This window comes from Tupaia chinensis, unplaced genomic scaffold, assembly GCF_000334495.1.
Source record: "Tupaia chinensis unplaced genomic scaffold, TupChi_1.0 Scaffold000477_1, whole genome shotgun sequence".
NCBI lineage: Eukaryota > Metazoa > Chordata > Mammalia > Scandentia > Tupaiidae > Tupaia > Tupaia belangeri.
In genome coordinates this window covers 2,304,083-2,316,014 of record NW_006159986.1, presented here as the reverse complement: position 1 = coordinate 2,316,014, position 11,932 = coordinate 2,304,083, and the positions used below count along the sequence as shown (strand labels likewise).

Sequence of the window (11,932 nt, the reverse complement as noted above, 5' to 3'; positions counted from 1 at the left end):
AGTTTGTGTTGCATTGTTGCATTACCCCTTTGTTGGCAAAAAACAGCTATTTCAGTTGAGGTTGTCTATCTCAACCTTACCCATTTACAGATGAGAAAACAGAGGACCAAAGAGGTCTCACAATTACCTAGAGCTGGACCTGGGTCTTAAGGAAATGCTCCAAGTAGATACAGCTCTTCTCCACCTCCACTTTGGAGATACAAGATGTTACTCAAAAAGCCTGAGAAATTTAGTTTGGAGACAGCAGGTGGCATAGTGGCTAAGGGCGCTGGACTCCCACATGGCCGACAGAGGTTCGAGTTCCGAACGTGGCGGGTTGCTTTCTCACTTTCTCTCTCTTTCTCTCACTCTGTCCCTCTCTGATCACATTTAAATAAATAAATAAATAAATAAAGTTAAATAAAATAATTCTTTAAATATGTGAAAAAGTCTATTTAAAAAAGAAGAAAGAAATTGAGTTCAAGGCCAGGCAGTGGTGCAGTGGTAATGCAAACCCAAATTATTGAATAATCACCCTAATAATTAACCAGGGACCCACCTGGCAAGAAAGGTCCTGGATTCCCATGACCATGACCATTCTGCTGGTCATGCATGTGCATGCCTATGATCCAGGCCAACTGAGGCTGGGGTGGATTGCAGAAGAAAGTCTAGTTGGGGGTATCTATTTCTTTCTCTCTTTTTCTCTCTCAAGAAATAAATAAACATTCTTTTAAAAAGAGGCCAGCAAGTGGCATGGTACTTAAGGCTCTAGATTCCACATAGCCTACCACAATTTGAGTTCCAGGCCTGGCGGCTTGAAAATCATACCTGTGCATGTGCATGTGTGCCCAAAATCCAGAGAGGAGAATGGAGGAGATGGGATTGTTGCATGGTCAGCCCCTTGGTGGTTATTTCTCACTTTCCTTCTCACTTTCTCTTTCTGTCTCTCTCTCTGGTGAGTACACATGCCTATGTCAAAAACTAAAAAAGAGAAAGAAAAAAGAAAGAAAGAAAGAAAGAAAGAAAGAAAGAAAGAAAGAAAGAAAGAAAGAAAGAAAGAAAGAAAGAAAGAAAGAAAGAGGGAGGGAGGGAGAAAGGAAGGAAGAGAAACAAAGAAGGAAGAAAGAGGGGAAAAAAAGAAAGAAGGAAAAAGGAAATAAAAAAATTGAGCTAAAAAATTAATCCATTTTGAAATCCATGACTGGACATAGTCATAGGGCATCATAAATAAAACTCTGAATGATTCTCAACAGTACTATATTTAGCATTTTGGTTTACGGCCCAACATTCTATTTTCCTCTCCCTACTAGGAGATCATAAGCCTTGGAGCAAAAATGCTGCATTACTATACCAACTAGATTTTAAAAGAGTGAATTCAGAGCCTTAGGGAGAATCTAGGTGATTAATTACAACATACAATGCAAAACCTGTGCCTCCTATATTCTTTCTCAATCCGTCTTTATCCATTCACTACCATGAGAACCGGCTCAGGAATAATGACTGTATCATAACACCATATAAAGTAAACCTAAATGTACTTTTTTTCAAGTACATTTCAGAACTCACACACTCATTAACTATGACTAGAAGACTGGACACTGCATGTGGGTTTTACAATGAAGAAATTATCACTTTAACCCAGAAAAGCCAAATAGACCCACAGATAGTATTTTTGATGTTCTGGTGCTATAGCATGTATAGCACTAGGTTTCCTTGGATGTCCATCAGTGCTGTATGGTATGTGTCAAAGAGAGTAACTAAGTGCACAAAAAGGTAAGATTTAATCCAGGGGTCCCCAGGTTTTTGGGGATGGAGATTTTTTTTTCATGAGTTCAGATAATACAAAGAAAAAAGAACCTGCAGAGAAAAGAACTATTGCTATGAATGCTCCTAAGCAGCACTGTAGAGAAAAGATGAGGAAATATCTACAGTATCCCTTTTTAGAGCAAAGGCAAAGTCATAGCACCCTTTGGAATTCCACAAATGGAAGAAGGAAATTGGGCAGAGGCAGCCAGACTGGCGCTCTCCCTAAGAACAGCAAAAGTTTGAGGTTGTATTGCAACGTGTAAAACTTGGGGAGGGGCCAGGCTGTGTCACAGCAGTAATACAATGGCAGCTACATAGGAAAGATCCTAGGTTCATGTCCCCGGACCTGCCTGAGCACACCAGGAATGCTTGCCAATAATCCAATGCTTGGATCATGGCATGAGGGATCCTGCTGGGGATGCCTATCTCTCTGTCTCTCTCTCTCTCATCTCTCTCTCAGAAAGAAATAAACTTTAGGAGAGAGAGAGAGATATCTAGTATAGACATTGACTCTACAAAAGTACTAGAATTTTTAATAAAGAAAATCGTATGAGCTACACTTTTCTGAACTATTCAGTTTCAACTAATTTTACAGTACGTCAAGAATATACCATTTTACAAAATTATTTGATCTCCTCTAATTCTTAGAATTCCTGGATTAAGTGACTATTATTCTTGCCATTTTATGGATGAAGAAACTAAGGATCAGCCAAGCTCATTTAGCTAGTGGGTGCTGGAACTGGATCCCAGGCCCCACTCCTGGAGTTCCAGACCTGGTGTTCTTACCACCTTGGAATCCTGCTATAAGTGCATTCATGATACCACATTCCATGTAATCAGTGAAGCTTTAAGAAGGTGCAGACTTCTAAAAGGTGCCTTTGTGTGGAGGTATTGCTTTGTCTCAAGAAAATCCTTTTTAAATAAAGGAATTAACTGAATAAATACAATGGGAATGTCACAGGATTCTCTGACTCCAAATAAATTACAGAAGTTTAGATCTAAGATCGCTAACGTCACCTGTTTCTAGTATAAACTCCATGATATCATTTCTTTTGAAGAGAGATTTTTTTACTATAGGGTGCATACATTCACTGGGGAGACCGAGAGACAGAAAGCAAGAAACCCCCCTCCAAAAGGATGGCCGTGCCGCAATCCCTTCTCCTCTTGGCATCTTAGGCACACACGTACTCACACCCAGCATGAGTTTTAAGTCACCAGGTCCAGAACTCGAACCACAGTCAACTATGCAGGAGTCCAGTGATGTAACCATTATACCATCTGCTGGTCCTACTCCATGATATAATTTACAGGTGGTGACACTGAAGCCCCAGGAGCAGAGTGACTGGCACAATTCCACACGATGGTCAGTAGCAGAACACAAACCAAAGGAAAGCTCCCAATTCTTATTTTGGCACAATACCAGCACAATACACAGCAATAATATGCTTTTGACACTGAGACACCTTCCCCCCCTTTTCCGAAAGAGAGTAACATAAGTCAAATGTGTACCATTTCTCTGATTATAACATACTGCATACACAATTGCCCAGGTTAACATTTTCAACCATATTTATTTTAAACTTTGTAATTTCTTCCATGAATAAGAGAGCCAGACAGACATATATAGAAATACAGCCCCCTTGACAGGGTCTTAACACTGTGATCTACCCCCAGCTTCAGCCAGCCAGGAAAACAGGCACACGCATGCCTGGTATATTCAGGGAGGCCTCTGGGTGTGAACGGGTGGCCTTCCTGCCTCAGTGTCATGTTTTACTGCTCTGCTACCATCTGGCCCCAATATCTTACTTTTTTCTTTTCTTTTCTTTTCTTTTCTTTTCTTTTCTTTTCTTTCTTTCTTTCTTTCTCTCTCTTTCTTTCTTTCTTTCTTTCTTTCTTTCTTTCTTTCTTCCTTTCTTTCTTTCTTTCTTTCCAGTCATTCACTGTACATCAATACAGTATACCAAAGGAGATTTTCCATCCAGTATACATTGTATATTGGCTCAATTAAAGCTATAACCGTACATGTTACCATCAACAAATAATTTTCTATTTCTTGTTTCTTATATCTTTTGCCTTTTTTTTTTCCCCTCCTTGATCCCCTACCTCTTACCCTCTGCCAATTCCCCTCCTTCTCCCACACTGTCTCTGGTGTGTAAAGTTGTTTTCCATGCCTTTTTTCCTTCACATTTTACTGCTTCACTATAGTTCCTACTTTTTAGAGTTAAGTCTCAGCATTCAGAGGAATGTAGACTGTTTTTCTCCCTTTGCACAGCTGATTCAATGAAAATTGAGGATTAATCTGACCCTAAAAGTATCCAGATATTTGGCTACTGAGTACCTAGATCTGTCTAGAAAGTCAGTGTGTGGAGGCTGAGCAGAAAAGTGAGAAAGGTCAAAAGATAAGGAAAAGGAATTAAGAAGAAGAAGAGAATTTTTTAAAAAGACAAAAACAATAAGAAAAAGAGAAGAAAATATTTGTTGTCAAAAGATGAAAACTGCATGGCGTGCTAGCACGCTGCACGAATGTGGCTGCTCAGAACTCAAATATGAATGGAAGGTGATTGGTTTATCCTATGAGGGCGGGGAAAGTAAGAATTAGAAAAACAAAAGAGCAGCAGAGAGCAAAACTTAAAAATTAAATGACATTAAAAAGAGAGAGAGAGATGGAAAGAGACAGAGAGAAGAAGCAGGGTGCTCTAACCTGGCCCCTGGATAGATCTGGGGAGCAGGAAGGTGAAGTCTGGGCAGAGGGTCTTCAATGGTCGAAATCCCTGAATGGGGATGCTCAGAACTCAAATATAGATGGCTGCTGATTGGCTTATCCTATGGGGGGAGGGAGAAAGGTAAGAATTAGAAAGACAAGAATTAGAAAGACAAAAGGAGTAGCAGAGAGCTGAGTCTAAAAAAATTTTCATTCTACTCACTGAGGTTTATGCCTAAAGTCAGACTTGTGTTCACGGACATGTGCATATCAGCTGTGCTTGCTATTGAAAATATTTAGATTAATTAAGATCTTTAGTGAATCAATAAAATGTGGGGGGGGGGCATAAAAAGCAACCATGGGATACCAGAGATATTGTGGGAGGAGGGTGGGAGATGGCAGAAGGTGAGAGATAGGGAATCAAGGATGGGGGAAAAAAGCAAAATATACAGGAAACAAGAAGTGGAAAATTATTTGTTGACGATAACACATATGTTGATGTGCTTGATTGAGCCAATATACAGTGTACTCTGGATGGAAAATCTCATTTTGTATACTGTAATGATGTACAGTGAATGAATGTAAATAATTAAATTTAAATAAAAATAGATCAATAAAAATATTTTTTAATTAAAAATAGAGAGAGATGTGCTTTTCTGTTAGTAGAATGCAAAAAGCTACCTAAGCCACATAGTAAAATTCTTTTACCAAAAAAAAAAAAAAGAGAGAGCGAGAGATGGAAAGCGAGAAGTAGGGTGCTCTAACCTGGCTCCTGGCTAGATCTAGGGAGCAGGAGGATGAAGTCTGGGCAGAGGGTCTTCTTCAGTGGTCCAAATCCCCCAATATCTTTTTTTTTAAGTGAAGTATATAAACATCGAGTGAGAGTCTTTAACCTCAGACTTTAACACTATTAAAGCTTATTAAGCATTTCATTCAATAGTAAATAATTCTTTCAGTTAATATTTTAACAGCTACAATGGGAGCATTCTCATCATAGAGTAAGATACAAACACATCACCTTAGGTATGTGTATGGCTGCAGTCGCTTTGGGAGAAAGGCTATTGTGCTATGAGATGCTATTATGAAATACATTTAAAATTAGTTTGTCAACTTTGCTTGGTAACATTGATTGGAAATGTGAATGTGATCCCAAGTCAGAATTATGTTCACCTAGGATAAGCACAGTGGTCTGTGCCTGAATTCCAGCTACCCAGGAGGTGGAGGCAAGAAAACTGAGGCAAGCCTGGGCAATACAGCAAGACTCTGTCTCTACAAAAAAATAAAATCATGTCTAGTTAAAATAATAAGTACTTCAAAAGAGCTGAACTAATACATTCACAGTAAGAAAAATGTCACAGCCTAGATTCCTTTTAACATCTTCAGATGTGGATAACTTAAGCAAAACACTGAGGCAAGTTCATAATTCAGAAACATAGAAGGCATTTTGAACAATTACTGTCCTTCCCCATACTGTATCATTCCTTTAGCAGTTGCATCAATCCCAGCCTATATTCAATGTTAAAAAAAAAACAAGCAGTGAAACTGATTGCAGATCACACCCTTAAGATAAAATCATTCTGCGCTTTGCGCCTAGTATGTGCTCAGTTAAATATCTACTGATTTTATTAGCCACTGCTCCACTCCTAAAAAGAATGTGTTTGGGCTGACAGGTCAAATACTGAGGAAAATTAGAGAACATAAATAAAGCTCTCTACACGTGTGTAGGTGTGTCCAACTGAAATCACTTTTGGTGCACATTTACAGATAATGGATGGCAAGATGACCAACGCCCAGATCATCCTTCTCATCGACAATGCCAGGATGGCAGCAGATGACTTCAACCTCAAGTAAGTTCCTTCTTCACAGTGCTGTGCAGGTTTTCTGTTTGCCTGCTTTACAAAAGGAAAACTCATTCTGCCATGACCCACATCTAGAATCTTACTGAGTTATAATTAAAAGGTGTAACAACAACAAATGCAATGTATACTACTTAGATGGACCTTAGTTTATACAAGCCAGACATAAAATGCATGTTTTAGCATAAGGAAATTGGAATATGAAGCAATAATTAAATGATAAACCTAGCTACTATGGCACAACAATGACATACATGCCCTGCAAGGCTGGAAGCCATATAGCTGACCGAGGGTTTAGATCCTCAGGTGAGCATGAAAAAAAAACATTCTGGGCACATGTGCAGGTACCCAGGATCCTGAGCTGCTGGGAGACTGGGGAAAGAAGATCATGGCATGACTAAACTCTGTCAAGAGGATGTCAGTTTCCCTCTCTCTTCTCCACACATACTCGCTATCATTAAAAAAGAAGTATATAATATTAGAGTTATTCATTTTTAGATGTGAACTACTGCATTCTGAAGTATTTAGGGGTAAAATTTTAAAATGTCTATAATTTGCTTTAAAATATTTTAGTAGTGACTATAGATGAAGCAAATATGGCAAAATTCTAATGGTTGCTAAGGTAGATGATGGGAATATGATATTTATAATTCTAATCTCTCCACTCAATTAAACAATAGACATTGAGTCACCATCACAGAAAAGCACAGAATGAAACAGACATACAAAGGATATCCTTCCTATAAGTATTCATTTACCCTCACTAAACCTAAAAAGGAAGAGATTCATCTCTAAACTAAGGTGAATACTTAAGACCACAGCTGGGCCATCAGGTGGTGTGGTGGCTAAGATGCTGGACTTCCACATGGCCAACTGTGGGTTCAAGTCCTGGACCTGAAAGCCACCAGCCTTCTCACTTTCTCACTCTCTGTCTCTCTCTGGTAAGCATGCATGGCCTATAGCAAATTTTTAAAAAATAATTATAATAAATAAAATTAAATAATTTTTTTAAAAAGAAGATCACGGTCTTCCAACAACAGGTATACTCTTTCCTTCTTTCTAACCAAAGGTATGAACATGAACATTCCTTTAAGAAAGACTTAGAAATTGAAGTTGAGAATCTCCGAAAGACCTTAGATAACCTGACCATTGTCACAACAGACCTGGAACAAGAGGTGGAGGGAATGAGAAAAGACCTCATCCTCATGAAGAAGCACCATGAACAGGTAGGACTTCCAGGAACTCCAAGCACTGAGCACCGCTCTTGACCTGTACACACTTCAGTAGCTCCAGAAGAAACCTCCACCTGGATGCTAGTTCTATTGTCCCTCACTCTATTAAAGAGCCACATAGCTATCTCATTTTTCCAGTCTCGAGGTTATCAACTCATGTCAAATACAACAACCAAAACATGTTCATAATTAAAGATGATTTAGTCAACACTTTCATTAACATGCAATGTTTAGCTAGACTTGTTTATTAGTGTGATCCTATAGGGAAAAAAAATGTAGGAGATTGAACTTTTGTTGACCCAATGTGTAGCAAATTGGGGAACGACAGACAAGAGAATCTGCTACAGAACAAGGTAAATATGCCTAGTGGCCAAAATTAAGAACTAATGTTCAGAATCATTTAATTGACTTTTAAAGAATTACTATCCATCTCAAGCCTCTGAAACTCTGATAAAATAACAGAAAAATAACTCCCATTTTAGGCAAACAAAATTACTTCTGAACATCAAAGAACCTGGTTTCTGGGTAGCTGCTTAAACAATGATCGTTAATTAAACTGTTCCTGTGACTTCTTGGTATTCATGAAATTTTATGGATGTCAGTACTTCAGTCACAAGGTACTGACAAGATTTCAAAAGCCTCTGCCCAGTTACTGAACTGTGACCCAAAAGCTTCAACCTATAACTTGAAATGTTCAACTACTTGATTGTACAGCCCTTTCACCAGTAAGCTTTTGCCAAAGAGGACTTCACACACCATGGAAGCATAATTCTTTCTCAGGGATTTAGAGAGTAATTGCAGAGGCCATTTGACTACCTGTCCTGTGCTACTCTTAATTTATACAATTATTAGGGGGAGAAAAGAATATAACATATTTTATCAACAAGTAATAACTGACAAACCAAACCAAACCAATGAAAGTGTAGCAACCATAAAAGCTGAATTTTTAAAAGATCCGTTTACTGCTGCCAATTAACACAACATTCCATCCTTCTGATTGTCACAACCTATTCATTTTCTACCTGCTTTTAAATAGGAAATAGAAGAATACCAAGTGCCAAATGCCTTCAAGGTCAATGTGAAGGTGGATGCAACTCCAGGGGAAGATCTGATTAAGGTCCTGGAGGATATGAGGCAGGAGTACGAGTTTATAATAAAGAAGAAACATGAAGACTTGGACAATTGGTATAAAGAGCAGGTAAAGGAAAGGTGCCACCCCCTCCCCCCGCCCCGGCAAAGTTTCTGTCCATGTGGTCCCAATGCTGAACCCTCCTTTGTTTGGCTTCACAGTCAGCTGCCATGTCCCAGGAGGTGGCCAGTCCAGCAGCTGTACGGAGCAGCCAGAGTGACATCCATGAGCTGAAGCGCACTTTCCAGGCTCTAGAGATTGACCTGCAGACACAGCACAACAGGGTGAGTCAGAGCTAGCAAAACCTGGTCCCCTACCATCTTCTCCACAAAGCCTTCCTCGCTGTCACTTCTGGGCCTCTTCGGACCTCTCTCATTTCCCAATTGCCAACTAAATTGTTCATGCTGACAATGACAACAAGGGTGATCATGTACTGAGTGTCCAGATGGTGCCAGCTGACACGCTAGGTAGTTCGTTACATTAAATGTCAAATGTGAATCCTCACATTAACCTTCCCAGGTGGCTTTTAGTGTCTCTGCCTTAGAGATGAGGAAACCAAAGCTCCAAACAATTAAGTGGCCTAGGCCGTACAGCTGGTAAATGACCACTGGTGGAATCACATGATATTTGGAGGTGAGGGCTAAACCCTCATAATATCTATCAGTGTCCTCTCCACTAGCAACTAAGCTATCCTCTAAACTTCAAAATAGAAAAATTCACGTGAGAAGTTAAAAATCCAGTCCTCACAGACTTTAAAATACTACTTTAAATTTATTGTGTATGTGCTTTATCACTCAGCAAGCTGTAAGTTCTTCTAAGTCATTTCTATTACCTTCCTGATTTAATAAAATGCTTTGTATGTGTGTCATAAGGATTCAAAATTTGTTAAACACAATATAACATTTTATTCCTTTCATAGCTTACTAAATCTTCTAATCATTCATTTATATAATTCCTGGGTGCTCTCCATTAGTCTTGAGAGAAAATCATTAGTTCATTTGTATTGATAGTGCACATGGTAAATGACTGTTATGTTTTATAAATCAATGATGGTGAACAGACATTAAAAATGTGTATTGTCAAGGTAAAAATAATGAGTACAGAAACAAAAATGATATTGTGCAGCTTTCAAAACATTTTAACATACATTATTTTCCAACAAATCTGTGAGGTTGGCAAGGCATTTTATACCCATTTTCATGCGTTCTACTATCTGACATTATTCTTAACGTTGAGGATTTTGTGGTGAAGGAATTTATATTCTAGTGGAGGTAGCAGACAAATAAATGTATAAATAATCAGATTAAAGAAAATTGCTGCAAAGAAATGAAACATGGGAGGAGGTGAGACATGCCAGAGTGAAGAGCTGCCATTTTATTTTATTTTATTTTATTTTATTTTATTTTATTTTATTTTATTACTATTATTTTTGTGTGTGAGAGATTTTTGCTATAGGGTGCATGTGGTCACTGGAGAGACAGAGAGAGAGACACAGAAAGCGAGAAATCACACACACACACACGCACGCACACACCCCGAGGAGGGGTGGCCACACCACAATCCCTTCTCCCTCTCCATTTTCCTCTCGGTATTTTGGGCATGCACACACACATGCCCATCATGAGTCAAGCTGCCTGGTCTGGGACTAGAAACACAGTTGACTACGTGGAATTCCGGCAATGTAACCATTACACCATCTGCTGGTCCCAGCTGCCATTTTAAATAAAGTGGTCAGAAACAGTTTTACTATGAAAGTGACAGTTCAGCAAAGACTTTAAAGAGATAAGGAAGTGCTTTATGTGGTTATGGGATGGAGAGGGGGGTGTTCCAGGTGGAGGGAATGGCAAATGTAAAAGCTAAAAGGTACAATGGTGAATGGGTGGGAAGAACAGCAGGGGAACAAATATAGCTGCAGTGAGTGGATATAGGGAAGAAGAAAAGAGAGGACAGGAAAGGAAGGAAACAGAAGGAAGAGAGGAAAGAAGCAGGAGGAAGAGAAAGAGAAGGGAGGTCACAGAGTAACAAGCGAGCCAGGCTGTATAGGGCTATATAGACTGCTTTGGAGGGGTGAGCCAATAAGAGCTTGAAAGAGCAGGTATAGCCAATTCTCTCAGGAGTTTTGCTGTGGGTGCAGGCAAGCAGAGGAATTGTATAATGTCTAAAGGTAGATGAGTTTAAGAGGAAAAGTTTCAAGTGAAAGAAATGTTTCTACTTGAAAGCCATTGGAAATAATCTAGGAGAGAGGAGAACATCACTAATGCCAGAAGGCCAGCAATTGCTGAGTTGGCAGAGCATAGAAGGCTCATGCATAATTACAGGAGGGAAGTGAGTACCTGGACACAGATTTAAGAATGTGGGTGGAAGTATTGTGGAAGTTTTCTCCTAATTGCTTTTGTTTCCTTGACAACACTAGGAAGTAAGACCATGGGCTAGGAGGATGGATGGAGAGGTTTAAGACAGAAGAGAAGAAACAAAGTAGCCCTCTGAGAGGATAGGAAAGTGAATAGACAAGGGAAGTGGGTTTACATCAAGCAGCTTTAATGGCCCCTTGAAAATCAGCAACTAGAATAAAATGAAAGGATCCCACACAAATACATGTTTCCCTTTAAGAATGAAGGTACGTGGTTTAGTAAAGCAGGTGTTAAGCCTAAATGGAACAGGGACTTGAACTCAGTCCTTCATTTTATAGTGTTTTGTATTCCCTCAAAAATGACAATTTGTGGGACCCACAGTTAGCGTAATGGCTGTGTTGCTGGACTCCCACGTAGTCGACCGCAGTTTTAGTCCTGGACCCGGTGGCTTAAAACTCACGCCGGATGTGTGTGCCTGTGTCCAAGATCCCGAGAGGATAACGGAGGAGAAGGGACTGCAGCATGGCCATCCCCCCTAGGGGGAGATTTCTCGCTTTCTGTCTCTCTCTCTCTGTCTGGTGAGCACATGCGCCCAAATAGCAAAAAACCTCTCCATTAAAAAAATGACAATTTGTTACCATCGCCATAATCAAAAAGCATTGCTTGAGATCAGGGTTGTGAAATCTGCTAAATTAAAATATAAGACACAGTTAAACTTGAATTTAAGATAAATAATAAAGTTTTGGGGCTTTTTTGTTTGTTTGGATGGTTGCTTTTTTTTGGTCTTGTTTTGATTTTTTTTTAATGTAAGTATGTCCCATGCAATATTGGGACAATATTTGATTCATACGGGGAGGGGGGGGGGAACCTCATTGCTA

General features: G+C 39.4%; 1 protein-coding gene across 1 annotated transcript in view; it reads left to right on the top strand.

Moving 5' to 3' along the window:
• Window positions 1–11,932, top strand: part of KRT23 (keratin 23) — a 20,819-nt gene that overhangs the window by 2,508 nt on the left and 6,379 nt on the right. Inside the window, exons 2-5 of the mRNA XM_006155950.3 lie at window positions 6,251–6,333; window positions 7,412–7,568; window positions 8,611–8,772; window positions 8,865–8,987. Of these exons, the coding sequence (XP_006156012.1) occupies window positions 6,251–6,333; window positions 7,412–7,568; window positions 8,611–8,772; window positions 8,865–8,987 (525 nt within the window). The remainder of the gene's footprint in view (window positions 1–6,250; window positions 6,334–7,411; window positions 7,569–8,610; window positions 8,773–8,864; window positions 8,988–11,932) is intronic.